Raw genomic sequence first — 22,819 nt, forward strand, 5'->3', positions numbered from 1 at the left:
CCCCTAAATCGAAAAGGATCTTATTCAGAATTATAAAACACCATTAAAGACCCAGTTGAAAGAAGGAAAAAACTAAAAATGAACACCTTTATTCAACTGAAAATGAACCTTAAACATAATCCAACTCTAAAAAGTAGCTCAAGAAGTAAGAATTGTCTTAGATCACATAATGAAACTACAAACCACACACTTTAACCAAAGTAAGATTGTATTCTCTCTTGAGTAAAGAATATGTTTCGAATTGTAATTGCTGTAAATTTGTATTCTCTTGTTCTTCTCTCTTTTGCAAGCAAATTGAAGTCATATCTATTTTTAATTCCCATTTTTAGAGCATGTTGGAAAGCCACAAGGGAATTGAATTTGGGTGTAATTGAATGTAATTACATAGTTTGACTTGTTTGTTTGGCCAAGTAATTACTTGGTGAGTAGGGATTTGGGTGTAATTGAGAGCGAGGCATGGGACTGCATTATAAACCAAAGCTAAAACAATTTCAGTGAAAGCATTTAGGTAGATTTCATCTAAAAGCATGAGCGAAAAGAGCTGCACAACCAAAATTCAAATTTTATTGATAGAACTGCAGCAATATATTTGCCAAGATTAGTGGCCATACAACACCAAAACTTGGATGTGAGTCGTGACTTAAAAATTGGGTTAAGTTTGCATTAGTTTATTTTTGCTTGGTGGCAAAGTTGTCGAGGCCTCCGTTAAACATGGCCATTGAACCCAATTCTTAACATTCAAATCTTTGGTAGAAGAGTTGAAGGATCAGAAGGAACATCAGCACTTGCCTGTCAAGAAAAGTAATTCTAGTGAAACTTCAATCGATATAGTCTCAAAATGTTAAGGAAAGCTTAATAGAAACATCAAATTTCTGCAAGAAACCTACTTATCACCCAACAAGAAAAAGGATCTGCAATGAACCCTCTGTCGTGTTGTTAAGGCTAGGTACTAGGAACAAAGGACATTTATCCTGAGCCTTGGTGGCGTAGTGATTACAACAAACAACAACAACCCAGTATAATCCCACTAGTGGGGTCTGGGGAGGGTAGTGTGTACGCAGACTTTACCCTTACCCTGGGATAGAGAGGTTGTTTCCAATAGACCCTCGGCATCCTTCCCTCCAAGAACTCCCCACCTTGCTCTTGGGGTGACTCGAACTCACAACCTCTTGGTTGGAAGTGGAGGAGTGCTTACCATCAGAGCAACCCACCTTGTCATACGGTGGCGTAGTGATTATGAACCTCTATCCAATTTGTTTGTACCACCATATTGTTGCTAACATTTTACATGTCACTCTTACACCACAGGTCAGGGAAAATAAAGAGGGTTATGTAACAAACTCACGAGGCAGTCTAGAACAGTTTATACAAAATCATATGAAACATTTTCCATAAAATGTTTTCCAATTTTCTCATGTTTGGTTGGCTTAAAATGTTTTGGAAAACATTTTCCTCCAATTGAAGGAAAATCCCTATCAAGAGAAGGGAAAACATTTTCCAAAACATTTTTTCAACCTTTCCCGCCCTATTCCCCATTCCCACTAACCCCCACCAACCCACCCCATCCATCCCACCCCAAACCGCCCCTACCCCAACCACCCCAACCCCTACCCTCACCACACCCCACCTACCCCAACCTCACCCACCCTTAATAGAAATATTATTAAGAGTACTTTCTTTTCATGTTGTAAAAAATACTTTTTTTATTTCAACAAAATGAGTATATTCTTTTATTTCAACAAAACAACTACTTTTTTTCATGATGTAGAAAAAGTATTTTACTAAGTATTTTCTTTTCTTGAAATAGAAAAAATATTTTTTTCCAACAAAACGAGTACTTTCTTTTCATGATGTAGAAAAGTATTTTCTTTCATTTCAACAAAATGAGTACTTTCTTTTCATGATCTAGAAAAAGTATTTTTTTCATTTCAACAAACTAAGTATTTTCTTTTCAAAAAATATTTTCTTTCATTTTAACAGAAAAAATTAACAAAACAAGTACTTTTCTCATGATGTAGAAAAAGTATTTTCTTTCATTTCAACAAAACGAATATTTTCTTTTCCTGAAATAGAAAAAATATTTTTTTCCAACAAAACGAGTACTTTCTTTTCATGAAGTAGAAAAAGTATTTTCTTTCATTTCAACAAAACGAATATTTTCTTTTCATGATGTAGAAAAAGTATTTTCTTTCATTTCATGCTGTCGAAAAAGTATTTTCTTTCATTCAACAAAATGAGTAATTTATGTAGAAATGATACTTTCTTTTTCAACAAAAAACAGTATTCTCTTTTTAGTTATCGAACTCAAATTTTAACATTGTTCTTGTGTGAAAAAGTAAAGTAGCACATTAGTTCCTTTGGGTTTGTGTGAATTTTTAAAAGAATAATTAATTTTTTGAAGAAAATAGAGTCCCGGAGGGTGAAGGGGGGAGGAAGAAGGAGGACAGGAAACATGAGGATTTTGGAGAAGGTGGGTTGAGGAGAGTAGCATGAAAAAATTATTTTCCTAAAAATATTTTATACTCTCTGACCAAACACTAGAAAATATTTTCCGGAAAAAGTTTTTCACTCACCAACCAAACAAGGGAAAGTAAGTGATAAAACCACTCATTATCCATGAAAACATTTTCCATGGAAAACATTTTCCTTCGTACCAAACACACCCTAAAGCATAAAAGATTCAACCAAAAGGGGGAAGAGGAAGTGGATTGAAGGGAGATCAATGCAGCGTGCCATCGCGAATTAAATGACTTCAATTTGTGCTCTCAAAATGAAGACCATGCCGTAGTAGTCATGTTAAGGCATGAAGGTACTATGGACGAAAATTGTTTCGTGTTGCCAAAGAACTGAAACATGTTTCACATGTGCTTATTTTACTTGAAAAAGAAAAAGTTTACTTTTATTTTCTTTTTCTTTTTCTTTTCCAGATAAAGCTTGAAACTATCAATCTCATTTACTAAAGTGAAATTTCCAAAAGTGAAAAAAAAAAAAAAAAGGCAGACTAACTTCAATGCAGCAATCTATATAATTTGCTGGGAAACCGTAGGTTATCTTGTTACCCAGGATTCTGAAACTTAAGTTTTCCCGCTTTTGGTCAAATGAAATCAGTGTTGTACCTCGAGATATGTTGTTATCAACGTTTTGGTGCTGAAGTTGAAGCCTTCAACTGATTCCCCTTTCTTACGAGATGCATGAAGTTGCTTTCTGACTTGACTCGCAAGAGACTGCAGAGGACATTAATAAACAAGGAAGCCCGACATCATATTAGTATCGGAGAATGTTCATTTACTAAATTTTAGAACATTTGCCAAGAAATACCTTTCCTAGTTCCACACCCCATTGATCAAAAGAATTGATACCCCATACAAAGCCTTGAACTGCAACTCTGTGTTCATAGATGGCCAGTAACTGAAAGAAAGGGAAGGAAGTGGCAGGTAACTTGAGATTAGGGATCGCAAGAGGCATGTTTGCCTTCACGTAATGCTCACAACTGGAAGATATTATCTTGATAAAACACCATAATCAAAAAGGAAACTCTTTCAGTGTAGCATGATGCCACCCTATCCTCACACCTGTGGGGATGTGAGGGTGGGGCATAATTTAAGAATGTTGAGCATGATAAGAAAATAGGCAGTTAGTCACTTCAACAGTTCGAGCTTTATGAGTAGCTAGTGGTTTATGATTACAATAAATCAAGGAAAGCCCTTCATCCATTGTTGGTCCAACCATGAAGGGAAATAGAAGTCTTTGAATTCAATCACCTTAAGATATAATTTGACAGTTGATAAACTTCACACAAGAGTGTTGAGTTGCAAGCAGTATCAACTATCACCCTGTGCAGTGGTGTGAGAATATGCTCATTATCTTCTCCGACAGAATGATTTGGTTAGTACAAGTATACCCATTTCTGCCTTTAGCCTCTTCTCCAGCTGCAAAGAAGTATGGCGGAGATCTTGGGACGGAGAAGATGCATAGTCCCAGTGGTGCAGATCTATAGGTTAGTTTTCTCACAAATATGAGGCTCTCAATCTGACTTGCAACAAGCTCCATCCCTCTGCATCTAGTTATTTATATTCCTTTCTTTACGGGCAACTAAAAATGCATGTGTTCCAACTTGAGACTTTCTATCAGAAAAGGGATATACTGTCAAGTCATCCATTGAGTTTAAATAAGCAAGTAAAGAAAAGAGATTGGAAGACTTTTACATAGACAAGCTTCGCATGGAACTTTTTAAAGAATTAAGATACCTGAATACAAGATTCTGTTGGTCATTGTAAGTAGCAATTTATTAACCTTTCAGTTAATTAAATATATCGTGCTCATTTCCAATTATAAAATTTCATTGGCAAAATTTATATGGCAAAGTAAGATATCAATCAACCTCAAACGAATCGCCTTGTTGATCTCTTTCAAATGCAGTAGGCTCTTCCTTCTCATGTTTTACCCAAATACCACTAAGCTCTACTACTCTCAAGAATGTAATGACAAACAAAATTCATTGAAAATCATTGATGCAGTTCAAGAAAGGTAGCACTGAGTTCGGCACCATCAATTATACAGTGGTACAAACTCGACGCATAGGACATACCGTGTCAGTCAATACTCAGAAAGCACTTGTAAAAAAATCTAATGATCTAATATCTCATACCTGTCCAATGTTGTAAGCATTCAATGATGGAAGTAGTATACTTAGAGAAGGTCTATTTCCAGAAAACGTCTGCAAGATATTGGAGGAGTTTGAGAAAAGACCACTTAATAAAGCACAATATCATCAAATAAGAATTGTTAAGGAATTACCTTATGAGAAACAAGATACTCGGCGACGTTCTCCTTTCGCAACTGCTCTGGTGTCTGTGAAGAAAGTCAGTACTCATAGGTGATTTGATACTAATAGACCTTCTTTGATTCTTAACATTGGTTAAGGATCAAAGTGAATGTAGACAGACCCTTATGTAATGTACATAGTTAGCAGAATTATAGGGATTCACAGCAGATTTATACGATCTCCTTTTTTATTCTTTCTATAGTTAGGGATCTATGTACTTGTATATATATTTTTTACTTATTGGAATAATATACAACGAGATTGCTCTATTGTCTCTATATTTAACATGGTATCAGAGCCTCGTTAGAGTTGGGGATTAATACTTTGCCGGTGTTGGCGAGCGTGAGTCAAGTGCCGACATAATTTTTTTTCCAGCAAGGCACTGCCCGACGACGAGTGCCAGCGTGTGACACGTCGGTTTTGTATCTAGCTTTCACTCGCAAGATTACCTCTCTGTTTCCGGACAAACCGTGGTGGTTCCCTGACCAACGGACCACGCTGCTCTTGTTTTGTTATACTTGGAAGAATCTGTCAACTTCTCTCTCTCGGTCAGATCTGAAACTTTTGGTTCTCATCTCCCTTTGGCTGATTTGTGTTTTTGATTCACAAATATTAGTTATTGGGGTTACTCTTCTACGAAGTTCTACTGATCACGATCAGAATTTTTTTTTCCGATTTGGTTCTCTGATTTGTGAGCTCTTTTGCTGATCTCTATGGCTTCTCTGTTTTGTAGTGCTTCTGTTCTCTAAGTGGTTGATTTAATTTCTTAATCTCTGAAGAACCAGAAGTTCTGCAGAAAGCAAGGATTGTTTCTTCATTCTCATTTGGATATTGTTTTTTGCTGTTTGAAGAAAGTGGGGACGTGATATAATTCTCTTTGACTTACTACTGTTTGGATCTAAGCTCTATTGGAGTACTTTTAGTAGAGTTCTGCTGTTTTTCCCTTAAGTTATTTTGATACTTTTGGTTGGGAACATGACGGGAAATAATAAGCAAAGAGGAAATAATGCTACAGCTCCTAGTCCAACAATCTTAGTTTCGGATGAGTTTCGAAATTCCTTCAATATTAGAAATCAATTAAGGAATCTTCTTCCGTTACATAAAACATGCCTTATCACCTCTTCAAGTAAATGGGTGATTGATTCAGGTGCCACAAATCACATGACAGGTAATCCAATTATTTTTTCCAGTTCTCGATTATAGAAAGCACCCTATACTGTTACTGTAGCTGATGGATCAACTTGTAGCAGTATTGGATCTGGGACTGCTAAACCAACTTCCTCTATTACCTGTCATCTGTCTAAAGTCTAACAAGCTTGACCTTTAATTTGATTACTGTTAGTAAAATCACCAAAGGCCTTAATTGTTGTGTCGGTTCTTTCCTGATCATTGTTTGTTTCTAGATCTCACGACGAAACAGGTTAGTGGTAAAGGATATTTATCTGGTGACCTATACATCCTTGATGAATGGGAGTCACGGCCTGTTGCATGCTCTAGTGTTGTATCTCCTTTTGAAGTACATTGTCGATTGGGACATTGTTCTCTACCTTTGTTGAAGAAGTTTTGTCCTCAGTTTCGGAATATTTACTCATTGGATTGTGAGTCATGTCGACTTGCAAAACACCATCATATCTCGCTAGGTAAAAGGGTTAATAAGTGAGTTGAGTTAGCTTTTGAGTTAGTGCATTCTGATATTCAGAGACCATGTCGCGTTGTTTCCAAAACTGGGCATAAGTATTTTGTCACTTTTATAGATGATTTTTCTCGAATGACTTGGATTTACTTTATGAAGAGTCGTTCAGAAGTGCTTACTCACTTTTCTGCCTTTTGTGCTGAAGTCGAAACTCAATTCAATGTTTCAGTGCGTATTCTAAGGAGCGATAACGCTAAAGAATATATGTCAGAGTTATTCCGGTCCTACATGAGACAACATGGTATACTACATCAGTCTTCATGTGTTGATACACCTTCATAAAATGGAGTTGCCGAGAGGAAGAATAGGCATCTACTTGAGATAGCTCGGGCACTTTTGTTCCAAAAGAAGGTTCCTAAATAGTTCTGGGCAGCTGCGGTCTCTACGGCGTGTTTTATGATTAATCGCACGCCATCTACTTTGCTTGGTGGTAATGTGCTTTACAGTGTTCTTTTTCCCAAACAAGTCATTATTTCCGATGGAACCTAACATGTTTGGTTGCACATGTTATGTCCGAGATGTTCGATCATCTGTTACCAAGTTGGATCCGAAGGCATTGAAGTGTGTTTTCCTAGGCTATTCTCGCTTTCAGAAGCAGTATTGGTGTTATTCTACTGAACTTGGCAGATATCTGGTGTCAACTGATGTGGTATTTTCAAAGACTACACCATTCTTCTATACACCTCCCATTTCTACAAGTCAGGGGCAGTAAGATGAATGGCTAGTATATCAGATTACCCGTGCTTTGACAGAACAACCAGATGATGTTCCTACATCTCCTAGTTCTTCTATTGAGCACCAATCGACTATTATGCCTTCACCACCTACTCTAATTGTGTTAGCAAGACCGCCAATTATTCAAGTTTACTCGTGGAAGCGAAAGACAAATGATACATGTCCTGCAACAGTTCCTTCGTCATCAGATCCTCCTCCACCTGATCCTCCAGAGAACCTTGACCTTCCTATTGCTCTTTGCAAAGGTATACGTACTTGCAAATCCACATATTTCATTGCTAATTTTGTTTCCTATGACCGCTTATCCGATGCGTCTAGATCTATGATTGCTTCTCTAGACTCCATCATGGTTCCCAAAACAGTGAAGCAAGCTTTGAATCATCCTGGATGGTATGATGCAATGTTTGAGGAAATACATGCCTTAGAGGATAATCACACGTGGGATTTGGTGGATTTACCCAAGAAAAAGAAACCAGTATGATGTAAATGGGTCTTAGAAATTAAAGTTAATCTAGGTGGTTCCGTGACAACACTTAAGGCCAGACTTGTAGCTAAAGGGTATGCTCAAACTTATGGGGTGGATTATTCTGACACCTTCTCTCTGGTTGCCAAACTCACTTTTTTCCGCTTATTTATTTCTCTAGTTGCTTCCGAGAATTGGCCTTTACATCAGTTGGATATCAAGAATGCGTTCCTTCATGGTGATCTTCAGGAGGAAGTGTATATGGAGCAACCATCCGCTTTTGTTGCTCAGGGGGAGTATGGAAAAGTTTGTCATTTGAAGAAGTCCTTGTATAGCATGAAGCAGAGTCCTCGAGTTTGGTTTGGCAAGTTCAGTGAGGTAGTTCAGGAGTTTGGGATGAAAATGAGCAAGTGTAATCACTCCGTCTTCTATCGGCAATCAGCAGCTGACACTATTCTCCTTGTTGTATATATTGGTGACATGTTATCACAGAAGTGACTATGCGGGGATCTCTTCCCTCAATCATTCCTGCATACTAGATTTCATACAACGGACTTGGGCCTGTTGAAATACTTTTTGGGAGTAAAAGTAAATAGAAGCAAGAAGGAAATTCTTTTGTCTTAGAGAAAGTATATTCTTGACTTGCAGAAATTGGAAAGTTGGCAGCTAAACCCTGCAGTACCCAAATGGTTCCTGATGTGCATCTTATGAAAGACGATGGCAATCCTTTAGATGATCCAGAGAGATATAGGAGGTTAGTTGGGAAATTAAACTACCTCACTGTCACTCGTCTAGATATTGCTTTTCCGGTAAGTGTTGTTAGCCAGTTCATGTCCGCACCAATGGCCAAACATTTGGGCAGCTTTGGAACAGATTTTATGTTACCTGAAAGGAGCTCCTGGACTTAGTATATTATACTCGAATCGAGTGTGTTGCAGATGTTGGTTCAGCTGGATTCAAAATTGGTAGAAGATCTACTACAGGTTATTGTATCTTTGTTAGAGGGAACCTTGTATTGTGGAGAAGTAAGAAGCAAAGTGTTGTATCTCGATCCAGTGCAGAATCTGAGTACAGAGCTATGTCACAGTCTATGTGTGAGATTATGTGGATACATCATCTTTTGAGTGAAATTAGGTTGAAGCATCCAATACCAGCAAAACTCTGGTGTGACAATCAAGTTGTCCTCCATATTGCGCCAAATCTGGTGTATCATGAAAGAACTAAGCATATTGGGGTTGACTGCCATTTTATTCGTGAGAAGATTTAGAAGAACTTGATATCCACTGGCTACGTTAAGACAGGAGAGCAACCAGCTGATTTATTCACAAAGGCATTGCCATGGAATTTGAGTTGATTACCTTCGTAACTGGTGGGGAACAAGACATTAATGTAAAGAGTAGGAAGATTATCTCACCTTCCCATAAGCAAGGGCATCTGGCTGCGCAAAGAAGTTTGACATGAGCTCATCATGGTTGCTCACCACTTCATCTGAAAATGAGTTTCCCAAAATTAAGAAAGTGGAAGCAAATGGACAAAGCAGCACACTACAACCTAGGTGTCAACATTTTATTGTGTCTTTGTCTGTAAAATGGGAATGAGAAACAACACCGAAAAAGAAGAATATAAGAAGTAAGATGGAATTTGTACCTTTCAGGTAAACAGGTTGCTGACTCTTAACAACACCAATAAAATCACAAGGAATAACACGACCCTGAAAATTCCAGGAAGATGGTATTCAACATTCAAGTGCGATATTGTAGAAAACTAAACATACCAAGATTAGATACATGATCGCTTGTTTTACTGATAATGATCAGACCACAATAGTTATTCAACGAAGAAGCATGGCCTTCCACGCAACACTTCCTATGTACCTTTTATGATATCTCAAAGAGTACAAAGCTGAAATATATAAAGTTAAGGAGACATAAAACGAGCTATTATCATCAAATAAGTAACCAACAACTAAAATCCACTCAGACAACAGCCAAGAGCACCACCAGATCTCCATTCTTCTTTAACACTGCCTTTTAGGGTTGATTGTTTGGGGGCGGCTGTTTAGTCATCTTGGGGTGGAGAGCTAGGTTAGAGTTTTGGACCATCCCCGCTAACCAACCCTAAAATATCCAAATCTACATCCTTCAATTGCCACATCCCAAAAATAATTAAATGAAGAGAACCAAAGCACCACGTGATAACGCAACAAGACTCACAAATCTACTCCTAAATTGAATCACGTGACTATATTACATAGCATGTTGAACTTATGGCTTGTTGGACAGGAATCCAGATGCAATTCTCTAATAACCTTGTATGTAGTTTTGAGAGGTCTTCTTCAGATTATATCATTAATAAAGATATCATTAATATGATTTAAAAGATTATTAGTAGCAAATGAACAATATTCTTTTCTTACAGAGGCTTTTCACATGAAATATTTTTAATGACATAATCCCCACCTTGAAAAACAAAATAACGTAAAGCTCCTGAAATTACAGATTAATTAAGTTGAGCAGTATTTAGATGAAGATTTAGTCAACAAACTGTAACCATCAACATATCATGAACAAGAAAAAGCTGACGCATGTTACCTGCCTAAATCAAGTACAGGATGGGCATAATTTCAGAACAAGCATGAATTGTTGGCACCTGATATTTACGCTACCTGGTGAATTAATTGGTAAAAGCTGTGTTGGCCATTTGTCCCTGGTTCACCAAAATCAATTTCACCAGTCTCATAAGGAAGAGGGACACCATCAATAGATACTCCTTTCCCATTACTCTCCATACTGACCTGAACTCAATCAAATTTTGGTAAAGGTCGCAAGTTTGGCATCTGGAATAAAATACAAGCAAACAAGTTAGTGTAACATGCCTGTTGAATATGAGGTGCGAATTTCTCCAGTGCTTGAGAATAGGGTAATATTGCCTGAAATTGTCTAAAAGGTTCAGTATAATGGTATGGATTAGTCGACCAGACGCCCCCGACTCAAACAGAATGATAATACTCACTCGTGCTGAATATCCAAGGAAAGAAACATTCCACACACTCAGCAAGCCTAATAGCACCTGAAACAATGATGTGATATTAAGAAATCAAGCAATTGAGTTCAATGATGTGATAATAGAAATCAAGCATCTGATGAGACAAGCAGAATAAAGTCGATATTAGCAGAACAAGGCTTGGGATTGAGGCATAATAGTTGTCATATTGGCAGAGAAATCAATAACCAAAGGTGCAAATGGGATTGCAAAAGAATCTTTACGGGTTTGAACTAAAACGAGAACGGGGAAAAAATCGAAAAATAAATTTAAGGACAATATATTGCAGAAAGAATAAAAGCATACAGCTAAAATGGCTAAGAGAACCCGGGGCCAAGAAAGCTTCGTTCCTTATGAAAGGAAGAGGAAACAGAGAATTTTTAACCATAGATGAAAGACTTCAGATTCCCTAGCTCGGTAAGAATAATTAGAATACAAGGACACAAGAACTGGACCGGGCTAGAGGACTCTGTACCGTTTCCATCATCCTAACAGCAAATCAAGCAATTAGAGCTTCAAATTGTATGATTGTTCTTGGGAAATTGGAAAAAAAACAACTAGGGGTGCAGGGCTAGGCTCGATATCGGGATAAAAAATTCAATCTTATTTAACACAGCACATACCATTGGCTAGGAGTAGAATGAAGCTTCTAGTCTAAGATACAGAGGATACACGAGTAGACACGATATACATCGGTATAAGCACACACGTAGCTTTGCATCATACGATCTGCCAAAGTATTTATTATTTGTGAAGTTTGTGCTTTCACTTAGCCCCTCTGTTTGGACTTATGAATTCACGGAGTATACCAAGTGAACATCATAGAAAGCTTATAGCACTACCATTCATGAGAGAACAGAACAATTAACTAGCAAGAGAGAACATCACCAAAACATAAGTTTCTATGAAGCTTCTATTCTAATATATATTTGATACATGAGTAGACATGATATACATCGGTATAAGCACCGTGCATTTTCATACAATCTGCCAAAGTATTTATTATTTGTGAAGTTTGTGCTTTCACTTAGCCCCTCTATTTGGACTTCTGAATTCACGGGGTATACCAAGTGAGCATCACGGAGAGCTTATAGCACTAACATTCATGAGAGACGATAACAATTAAGTAGCAAGAGAGAACATCACATAAACATAAGTTTCTATGAGCTCGGACATACAGGTACATTTTTCTCAAAGGGTGCTGAGTAGAAATGCTGATCAACACTGGAAGCTCCCTTCAGAAATCTTAACAAGTAGAAAGCATGTCAGAAAATTTGATAAAAGCAGTACAAACAGCAGCAAAAGAAAAAAAGAAAGCAGAATGAAAGACCTATTACATGCAACATAATTAAGGAAACCGCTACAGGTCGACGACTAATTATTCAAGGAGCGAAATGCCCCGCTGCTTCAGATATATAGTGTTTTCTTGATGTAGAAAGATAATCCACCAAAGCAATAATGTTGGCAACCAAGACCCTATTATCAAACTAAGAAATGGAGACACCAGCTTTGAACTAGAATAAGTACAGCAAGCCCATCATTATGTGGGCAGAGAAGGCAATGTTTTTCAGTCTCTAGCTTTTCACCATATACTCGAGGTAATGATTATGGAAAAACATATTATGGATACAACTATTAAGCAGATGCGATTTATAGTTTTATACTGTCCTGTCAGTAGGGCATGAGAAAAGCATACAACTACAAAACCGATTTAGACGTGTATGGTCAATGTTGCATGAGATATTCAAATAACAGGTGAGATCTAGGTGCAAAGATAACTTCAAATTACTTACTTCTCAACAATGGGAAATCCATATTGCAGAGAAAGAGGCAACACTCCAACTGCACTGCAGACTGCAAAAAGAGGATTAAAACAAATATATTGATAATTTTCTTTTGATAATTAAGATTAAGAAAAATAATTCGATAAGTGAAAGTTGATAGAAAAATTTATGTCGCATACCAAGATACTCTTGAAAAGGAAAAGACTTACCACTATATCGACCTCCTACCCAGTCCCAGAAAGCAAATGCATTATTGGGATCAATGCCAAACTGTTCTACTAGCTGTAAAAAATTGTTACATTTAGTAAATAATTTAGTGGGATCAAACATAATGTATATTCAGTGATGAAACTTAAAATCTAGCTGAATCAGAAATCTCTAATATCCTTTATTAAGAACAAAAAAAAAGGTACTCCTCAATCCACGTATTGGATGGAATCAATCCTAAACCTTCTGCAATCTAAAAGAGATAAGCCACTAAAAGTTCTGTTTATAACAAGTGATAAAAATTAAGAAAGAAAAACCGAAAAAAGGTTTTGTTGCATACACAAACTAGATATAATAGTAACACTTGAATATGCATGGCCATACTAGCCAAAGCACCATTTAAATGCAATTACACTTCCCTCCCTGGAGACAAAGCCCCGATATCCTGTAAGGAGCATATTCTTCACATTTGTAGGAAGGGCAAAGGATTAACGATTTACTCGCTATATAAGGGAAATTGGAAGATAAACTAGAAGAAGATGTACTATAATTTCTACACAATGCACTGATTAGGGGGAAAACCTTTTAGGCCTTTGTAATTCTAACAGGTCATTGGTGTTAACCTGGCGATGAAATACATTCACATTTTAAGATAAAAACTGACCGATTTGGCTACACCTAGCAGATTAAGTTGGCAGGACATCAAGATTCATTTAGAGAAAATATTGGAAGTACTATAATCCCCCTCCAATTTATGGCACTCTCATTTGGGAAAGTTACAAAATGTTTAACAACATTCCTTTTACTATAAAAAATTCAATATTTTCAAGAATTCAAATTCATAAAAATATCATAATTTTAAAATTTGATGTGACATTTTCTCTTTCAACTAACTTTTCAATCATAACTTAAAACATTTTCCTTCTACTATCACTACTATATATATATATATATATATATCTTAGACTATAGTGGCTATACTGAACGATGATGCTAGGGTAAGGACATATCCTCGGGGGTCCCCAGAGTGGTGGGGGTGGGGGGCCAAGGGGGGCATGGGTGGTAAGGGTGCTTCCAGGCTGAGAGTTGGGTCTTAGAACATAGGGACTTTGATAGGGAAGTCTATAGAGTTAACGAAGATTCTCCATAAGAGGAAGATCAATATAGCTTGTCTCCAAGAGACTAGATGGGTGGGAGATAAGGCACGGGATGTAGACGGATTTAAACTATGGTACTCTGGACGCGTGGGGGGCAAGAACGGGATAGGTATCTTGGTTGATAAGGATCTCCGAGAGCTAGTAGTGGACGTTAGGAGGGTAAACGATAGGCTGATGAGTATTAAGCTACTTATTGGGGGTTTTACTTTAAACGTGATTAGTGCGTATGCACCTCAAGTGGGCCTGGACGAGGAGGTCAAAAGGCGCTTCTGGGAGGACTTGGATGAGGTTGTGTGCAGTATTCCGCACACTGAGAAGCTTTTCATAGGAGGAGATTTCAATGACCACATTGGGGCAACGTCAGGAGGTTACGATGACGCGCATGGCAGCTTCGGTTTCGGAGTTAGAAACGGAGGAGGAACTCCGCAGTTAAATTTTGCTAAGGCGTTTGATCTGGTGATAGCTAACTCAAGTTTCCCACGAGGGAGGAGCACTTGGTTATATTTCAGAGTTGGGTAGCCAGAACTCAAATTGATTATCTACTCTTCAGAAAGTCTGACAAAGGTCTATGCACAGACTGCAAGGTCATCCGCAATGAGAACCTCGTGACCCAGCATAGACTCCTGGTCATGGATTTGGAGATTAGAAGGAATCGAAGAAAGAGGGTAGTGTATGGTAGGATCAAGGAAGCTTTGACTAAAGACATAGTCCAGGAGGTTGGGATAAGTTGCTGACTATGGGGGCATGCAGGAGTAGTGGGGACGCGAGTGGTATGTGCACCGCGACTGCGAATTGCATCAAGGAGGCTGCTAGAGAGGTATTGGGGGTCTCGAAGGGCCCCTCTGGTGGCCGCAAAGGGGACTAGTGATGGACTTCTGAGGTCCAAGGTAAAGAGGAAGCCAAGAAAACGGCATATTTGAAGCTTTTGGAGATCGTGGACGAGGAGGAGAAGAGGACGAACAGGAAGCGGTATAAGGTGGCTAAGAAGGCGCGTTTGAATGCTTGTATGATGAACTTGGAGGCAAAGGAGGAGACAAGAAGCTGTACAGGTTAGCCAAGGTGCGAGAAAGGAAGGCCTGTGACCTGGATCAAGTGAAGTGCATCACGGACGAGGAAGACAGAATTTTGTTGGATGAGGCAGTTATTCGACGGAGATGGCAGACTTACTTCCATAGACTCTTGAACAAAGAGAGGATAGGAACATTGTGTTAGGGGACTTAGAATATTCCGAGAATTGTGGGGACTTTGGGTATTGTAGGTGTATAAAAGTTGCGAAGGTAGAGGGGGCTATGCGCAAGATGAGCAGGTGAGAGCTACCGGGCCAGACGAAATCCCGGTGGAATTTTAGAAAAGCGTGGAAAGGGCGGGCATGGAATGGCTCACTAGGTTATTTAATGTCATTTTTAGGACGAAGAAGATGCCCGAAAAATGGAGATGGAGCACAATGATCCTGTTGTACAAGAACAAGGAGGATATCCAAAATTGTAATAACTATCAGAGTATCAAGTTTACTAAGTCATACTATGAAAGTCTTGGAGAGGTGGTGCAGCTAAAGGTGAGGAGGATCGTGTCTATTTCTGAGAACCAATTCGGATTTATGCCGGGACATTCGACCACAAAAGTCATTCACCTTGTTAGGAAGTTGATGGAGCAGGATAGGGAGAGGAAGAGGGAGTTACACATGGTGTTCATCGACTTAGAGAAGGCTTACGATAAAATGCCGAGGGAGGTTCTGTGGAGATGTTTGGAGGCTAGAGGTGTTCCTGTTGCATACATTAGGGATATTAAAGACATGTATGATAGAGCTAAGACTCGAATGAGGATAGTGGGAGGGGACTCGGAACACATCCCATTTGTAATGGGATTGCACCAGGGGTCAGCCCATTCCTATTTGCCCTGTCGATCAACGCACTGACGCACCACATTCAAGGGGAGGTGCCGTGGTGCATGGTATTTGTAGATGACATTGTAGTGATTGATGAGACGCAAGGTGTCGTTAACGAGAGGTTAGAGGTTTGGAGGCAGACACTGGAGTCTAAAGGTTTCAAGTTGAGTAGGACCAAACAGAATACTTGGAGCGCAAGTTCAGTGCTGCGACTCAGGTAATGGACGAAGACGTAAGGCTTGATTCACAAATCATCCCTAGGAAAGAGAGTTTCAAGTACCTTGGGTCAGTTATATAAGGAAACGGGGAGATCGACGAGGATGTCACACATCGTATTGGGGCGAGATGGATGAAATGGAGGCTTGTTTTCGGTGTTCTGTGTAATAAGAATATACCATCAAGACTTAAAGGAAAGTTCTATAGAGCGGTGGTCAGACCAACTATGTTGTATGGGGCGAAGTGTTGGCCAATCAAGAATTCCCATGTCCATGACAAGTTGAGATGGATGTGCGGGCATACCAGGTTGGACAGAAATAGGAATGAAGTTATCCAGGACAAGGTAGGCGTGGCCTCTGTGAAAGAAAAGATACAGGAGGCGAGACTTAGATGATTCGGGCAGCATGTAAAGAGGGGAGGCATAGATGCACCGGTGAGGAGGTATGAGAGGTTGGCCTTGGAGGGCCAAAGAAGTATTGGGAAGAGGTAATTAGGCGGGATATGGCATTGCTCCAGCTTACTGAGGACATGACCATGGATAGGAAGGTGTGGAGGCTGAGGATTAATGTAGAGGGTTAGGTAGCTAAGCGTTGTCCTTGTTTGTTACAGTAGATTTAGTGCATCACTTGTCTTTCGTGTACTCGTATTCCTAGACTTCTGATATTACTTGTTATTGCCTTCGCTTCGGTTTTCTAATTGCACTACTTAGTGTTAGTTTTATGTTTTCGCTTGGTTTTCCGATTGGTTTGCTTGTCATTGCCCCTTCCCTTTAGAGCTGAGGGTCTACCGGAAACAGCCTCTCTACCTTTTTAAAGGTAGGGGTAAGGTCTGCGTACACACCACCCTCCCCAGACCCCACCTGTTGAAATACACTGGGTTTATTGTTTTGTGTGTGTGTATATATATATAACATCTTAAACTCTATATCATGGCAAATACCGCCATATAAAATAGAACACATAGAGTACTACAAAGGATCTGCAAACTGCAAACCAGAAATCTTCTGATCTCTGTTCTATACCAAGATACATTGTCAAATTAAGCTAAACTTGAAGATGCTACTTACCACAATAAGTATGATTACAATGCAACAAGAGGTTCAAATGAGATGGAATAAAATGAGAAAAGAATATGAGTGCACCTTAAGATTGGTACTAACTGCAACCATATGCTTTGCAACTGCCTGAGGTCTGAAAAATAAGAATGCTCTCCCCAGAAACGGGAGGACTGGAGTCAAGCAAAGATTCATGACAACAAAACCAACATAACATCATAAAGAAATAAGCACTGCTCAACAGACTACAGTAGCTTCTACATGTGACCAGTATACTAAGAACACTGAGTGATCCATGCAATTTGTATTGTCGACTGTAAAGTTGAACTAGCATGGTTCATTTCCTAAGCTTTGTTCAGCTGGTAATGACAATGTCAGTAAAATAACACGTAGCAGGTGATGGTAGCTTCGTTGATTAATGCTTTTTCCCATCTTGCCTTTCTACAGTAAAATAAAATGTGAATATATCTTGTTTGTATTGGTTTGTACATGCTAATAGCTAGATACCGGACCATCAGACCTTCTCTTACTTAGCATTTAAGTAGAGCAAGGAATTATCAGGTTCTTTTTACCAAATTAAGACTCGTCCAGCAAAGGAAAAGTCAACAAAGAATGGACTAGTAATATATATAAGTCAATAACGTCGCTAAAAGGTTAAACCAATTTGTGCACCATAAAGAAAGAGGTTTTCTTTATGTATCCTGAAATCACCTCGACGAGACATTTACCAAAACTGAACTTCTCTTAATATCTTTCCAAAAGGACGGAGACACCAACATTCCCTCTAACAGGGTGGCAGCTACAGGTTTTGTTAGAACCTGGACAGACAAGCAAGTTAATCTAGGTTCATGCACAAATGATCTAAGCTAACCACCTCAGGCTAACTAGTCGTTTCCGGACATAGAGGACCAGATTAAGGTCCTATCAGTGGTACTATCAATATTTCCATTCATGAGGCACAGAATAAAATCAATTTTCGAGAAGTATACAGTAACAAAACATATAAGATGGGCATCAATATTGTCACACTAACCCCAATGCAGAGGAGATCCATTCCCTCAGTGTACGGGCATTTAGCATTGTCTCGGCGGTAGTAAAAGTCTTTGAGACCACCACAACTTCAAGCAAGACAAGAAGATATTATCAAGGATAAGTCCGACATATTTATGTTTCTCCATTTGTTGGAAAATAACATAATTAAATCTTAATTCACCTAGAGTTGTTTCAGGGTTCAAGCCTGTTATATTTCTGGCTACATCAATTGGATCAACATTTGCGAGACTGCCACCACAACGAAATGTAAATGTCATTACTCTCACAATTCCTTTTCTTTAACCAAAAAAAAAAAAAGAAAACATAATATATTCATTGCTCTAAACCAGAAATACCGGACCATTTAAAGCAGGGCATAACATGTATGCCAATGGTTGCAGGGCAATTAAAAGGTTACATCAGCCAAATGACTAAATGAGTTTAGATAAAAGTATAAAACTACTTGCTCAAATCCAGAATTGGTTTAACTAATTCCGTTACACTTACAATCGCAGTTGTCGCCCTCTTGCACACTCAATAGCCTCCGCTTCTGTAAATGGTCAGGTTTAAAGTTTTAACATTTGGCTGGCCAAAACTAGACAGCAAAGAAAGCACAAACAAACAAATAGTATTTGTTAGAATGAGAGTGTCCTATCCATACCTGTTTGAAGTGCTGTGTGTACAAACAAAGGGCCTAAGAAACTGCCACCTATACCAATAGCTACAACATCTTTCAAAGCTTTTCCTGTGGCTCCAACCTATCAAGAATTGCCTCTTGATTTAGAAATTAAGCAGTATTGCTCAAACGAATATCACTTTAACCGATATTACCCAGGCACCACTGCGAACCCTCTCAGAGAAGTCTCGGATCTTATCAAGAACTTGCCAAACCTCAGGTACAACATTCTTCCCATCACTATTTATAACAGCATCCCCCGGAGCTCGCAGTGCAACATGAAGAACGGATCTGTTTTCTGTACTGTTTATCTGCAAGAAAGATAAAAAGATCATGATGTCAAACCGCTTCACTAGTTGACCGGCCCTCTGTCCCAATTTGTGTGACGGTGGATTAGGCACGGAGTTTAAGAAGGGGAAAAAAACTTTTGAAACCTGTGATCTAAAACAAGACAACTTGTGTAGCTATAAATCATCACTAAGGGTAAAACAAAAAAATCAAGATTAAATTGTTTCTAAAAAAGGACGTATGACATTCTCTTTGGAACAGACTAAAAACTTACGTATGAAACATAAATGGGGACAGAGGAGTAACTTTTCCATAGGTATTTGAGCACTCGAGTTGCTAATATCAGACAAACTAAGAATCCCTTAGTCGTGAGAGCACACTGATATAGATAGTCAATATTTGAATTACCAAATCCTATTATTTGAAGGAGAAAATATGTTTGAGTTCCTTAATATAGAAAGGACATGTAAATGTAGACAATAAATAAATCTTTTAAACAACTTAGCAAGATACAAGTAATGCAAATATATAATAGTAATACAAAGTGCTTAATCATTTTTCATATAAAGGATGTTGACTTCTCATAGGACCAAACATACTGAAAAAACTGCGTTTGTGGGTGGGAAAATATTCTAGTTCCTCAATTTTAATTTTTAAGATGTTGATGATTCATTGGCATACAGGATAAATAAACATACTATAGCCATAAATTTGAGTTTAATCCAGTCAATGATGCTGAATTAAAAGACAATTCTAAGATGCAAAAATAAATTAAATGACAAATAGGGAACAAAAAAATACATCTATCAAAGAACAAAGTTAACTACATCTATCGAAGAACAAAGTTATCTTATCCTATGATTCAACATAATTATTTTTGATAAAATAAGGTAATTTTTTATTTGCAGATGTGTATAGCAGCCAAAACTATTCTTCAACATAAGTAACATTGCACTAGTCAAATTAATTTATGCTCAACAAAGACGCGATTGATAGAAAAATAATATTTGCTTACACGCTCTCCATTGAACATCCGATTAATCTTCTCCTTGACACGGGCTGCCTGCCTCATCAAAACAGGAAGAATGCAAGATTATAACTTTCTAAACACCTGAAAATTTTGTATAAGGAAACAAACCTCAGCTAAATTGAAGAGCTTATTCAAGGTTCCAGTAGTTGCTCGTTGTCTCGAGTAATCCAGCAGGATCCCATCAAACTCCCTATAAACAAAGAATGAATCAGGCACCTCATAATCCAAAATATAATCCGCAGTCTTATTCTCCTAGAGTTACAAATAGAAACTTTTCTAATTAATTTTTTTTATTTTAAATGGAGATATCTAAGGTTCAAAGCAAAAGAGCTCGTTATTCCATTTTGAGATCTTTAGACTTGTACGGTCATAATAGAGTCCCTTAACTTTCCATTAAATTAGCCAACTGCTGCACCCTACAACTAGTATAGTACGGCAAAGCAGCTAGGCTAAGTATCATACATCATCATTGAATGGCATCGACTAGTGTCATTCATCAAATCACGCAAATGAGTCTTTTTAATATCCTCAACATGAACCTGCAAAAGCATAGAAATATGACATCAATTACATTAATTCATATCTCCTAACACATGTAGCACATTTTATTGCGAGATTGCTTACTCTCAACTCCTTCCAGGGTTCACTATCGCAAATTAAAGTAGACGATGCCATCTGCAACAGTAATAAGTAGCTATGTGGTTATAAATTTTACATTCAACACAATCCAAATTGACAAAACAATAAAGTTCAAATTCAAGTATTAACAATTTTGAAGACTAATCTATCTTCCAAGGGCGGCTCTAGGGTAAGGCAAGCGAAGCTCTTGCCTTAGAGCCCATTTGGCTTAGCTGATTTAAAGTAGTTGATAAGCATTAAATGCTTAAAAACACTTTTAAGTGCTGACGCTGATATAATAAATAAGTAGTTACATGTTTGGATGAAAGTGTTGAAATTAATAATGAGCAGCTGAAGTGTTTGATAAAAAGTGCCGATAAGCATTTTTTTTATTATAATGACTTAAATGCCCTTAAAGCTATTTACACTAATAAAGGCATAATTTTTCAACATTATAGATTTCAAACTGATTCAAATACAAAATAATTTATATCTCATTTTATTTTTAATACAAAATTGATCATATAAGACTATTTTGTATAAATACAAATTATTTTATAATAAGCATATAATCACAAGCTATAAATAATTAATAATTTGATAATGGTTGTGAGAAAGCAGTAATCTATCTTTTAATTTTTTTCAATTGTTATCTAACAAGGACTAGTTAAATTTTTTTTTACTTATCCGGTTGAAGCAGTTGAATCTGACTCTTTCATTAGAGTAGTATGGAGAAAATTAAAAATAGAAGAAATAGAGATCCCCAAAGGAATTAAAATAAAGAAGAATTACGATAAGAGCTTCAAACTTCAGAATGAAAACCACAATTTATCTTACTTGATTAACAGATGCAAATGAATTCGACGAAGTAAATAAGATAAATGAAGAGTGATTCATAAAAGAGAAAGCATTCTCACCCAAATCTGATTACTTTTCACGTGGAAGAGTTTGAGAATTTTGATTGTTCCTTGATGGAAGATGCTGGGTTTTGAGAGAAGAAGTGAAATGGGTGAGGGAGCGAAGTCGTGGAGAAAATTATGGGTTTATTTCGGTAAGGGTACATGTGGAACTATGAAGCAATATTAGGGATAGAATAGTAAAAGCATTGGTCAGACTTACCGCTTGTAAACTGAGAAATACTATTAGAAATACTAATAGTCTACTTGGCCAACGTTCTCCAAGTTGAAAATCACTTCTTTCAAAGTTTGAAGTGTTTGGTAAGCTTTTAAAATATAAAAAAGTATTTTTGAGTGACTCAGAAACAGTTTTTGAAAATTAAAAAAAAAGTAGTTTCCTCCCAAAATTATTTTTTTGAGAAGAAAAAAAAAAGATTCTTCCTAGAAATATTTTTTTGAGAAGCATTTTTTAAAAAAATACACTTATAAACACTTTTTAAAAGCTTGGTCAAACACTAATTGTTGCTTAGAAGTGCTTTTCAAATTAATTAGTCAAATACAAATTGGTTCTTTGAAAAAAGTACTTTTGGTAAGAAAAAATACTTCTCAAAATAAGCTGATTTTTCCAGCTTGGCCAAAAAGGCTATAAGTTGGGGGGCGACAAACACATTTTAGTTTATCTACGCATTTGTTAAAATTAAAGTTTATAAGTCAAGTGCTTATAAGCCAAAATAGACATAAAGCCATAAGTTGGGGTGTTTGGACTGGCTTGTAAGATGATCAGCTTTTGAGCTCTTTTTAGTTTTTTTCAGTGTTTGACAAAATCAAAAAAGTGCTTAAAATAAGTTAAATATTGCTTAAAACAAGTCAAAAGCAAGAAGTTGGGCAAGCCAGCTTATTATTTTTTTAGTTTAAAAGCTATTTCTGGTGAAAAGTCACTTTTTTAAACCAATCCAAACGGGCTCTACGTGTTAAAATGAATGTATAATTACTTATATTTTGTACCATGGAATTAATTGCGGTCAAAATTAAGATGTTCCTTATGATCTCCCCTTGATGTAATTAAAAATATTTCTTCCTTGATTATTCCTCTTGTAAACAAATCTTTGTTATGGAAAATGTTAATTTGTTCGCAAAGACTTCACTCGGTCCATAAGATCCATTAAGGAAAATTATTATTCCCTCCCTCCCTATTTATCTGGTGATATTTCATTTTTA

At 37.4% G+C, this 22,819-nt stretch overlaps 1 protein-coding gene across 1 annotated transcript; it reads right to left on the reverse strand.

The window, feature by feature from the left end:
* Nucleotides 1-542: 542 nt before the first annotated feature.
* Nucleotides 543-21,770, reverse strand: LOC107825825 (glucose-6-phosphate isomerase, cytosolic 2B-like). The gene is made up of 24 exons (XM_016652740.2): nt 21,623-21,770; nt 20,712-20,762; nt 20,550-20,626; nt 20,196-20,277; nt 20,073-20,120; nt 18,925-19,080; nt 18,755-18,851; nt 18,601-18,643; nt 18,275-18,342; nt 18,095-18,179; nt 17,149-17,197; nt 12,752-12,824; nt 12,552-12,612; nt 11,937-12,003; nt 10,729-10,785; nt 10,592-10,645; nt 10,382-10,510; nt 9,364-9,427; nt 9,131-9,204; nt 4,798-4,851; nt 4,649-4,717; nt 3,319-3,408; nt 3,117-3,224; nt 543-789 (listed from the first exon to the last, which is right to left on the reverse strand). Exons 2-24 carry the CDS (start codon nt 20,760-20,762, stop codon nt 739-741), a joined length of 1,707 nt encoding a protein of 568 aa, XP_016508226.2. The 5' UTR covers nt 21,623-21,770; the 3' UTR covers nt 543-738.
* Nucleotides 21,771-22,819: the final 1,049 nt, after the last annotated feature.

Source organism: Nicotiana tabacum, chromosome 14 (assembly GCF_000715075.1).
Source record: "Nicotiana tabacum cultivar K326 chromosome 14, ASM71507v2, whole genome shotgun sequence".
Taxonomy (NCBI): Eukaryota; Viridiplantae; Streptophyta; class Magnoliopsida; order Solanales; family Solanaceae; genus Nicotiana; species Nicotiana tabacum.

Excerpts from the sequence above, each read along its gene's own strand:
- LOC107825825 (XM_016652740.2), bottom strand. The coding sequence starts at position 20,762 with ATGGCATCGTCTACTTTAATTTGCGATAGTGAACCCTGGAAGGAGTTG. Across the intron at positions 12,825-17,148 it reads CAGTTAGTACCAATCTTAAG|CTAGTAGAACAGTTTGGCAT; the intron begins GTGCACTCATAT and ends AATTTTTTACAG. Across the intron at positions 12,004-12,551 it reads GGATTTCCCATTGTTGAGAA|ATTTCTGAAGGGAGCTTCCA; the intron begins GTAAGTAATTTG and ends CTACTTGTTAAG.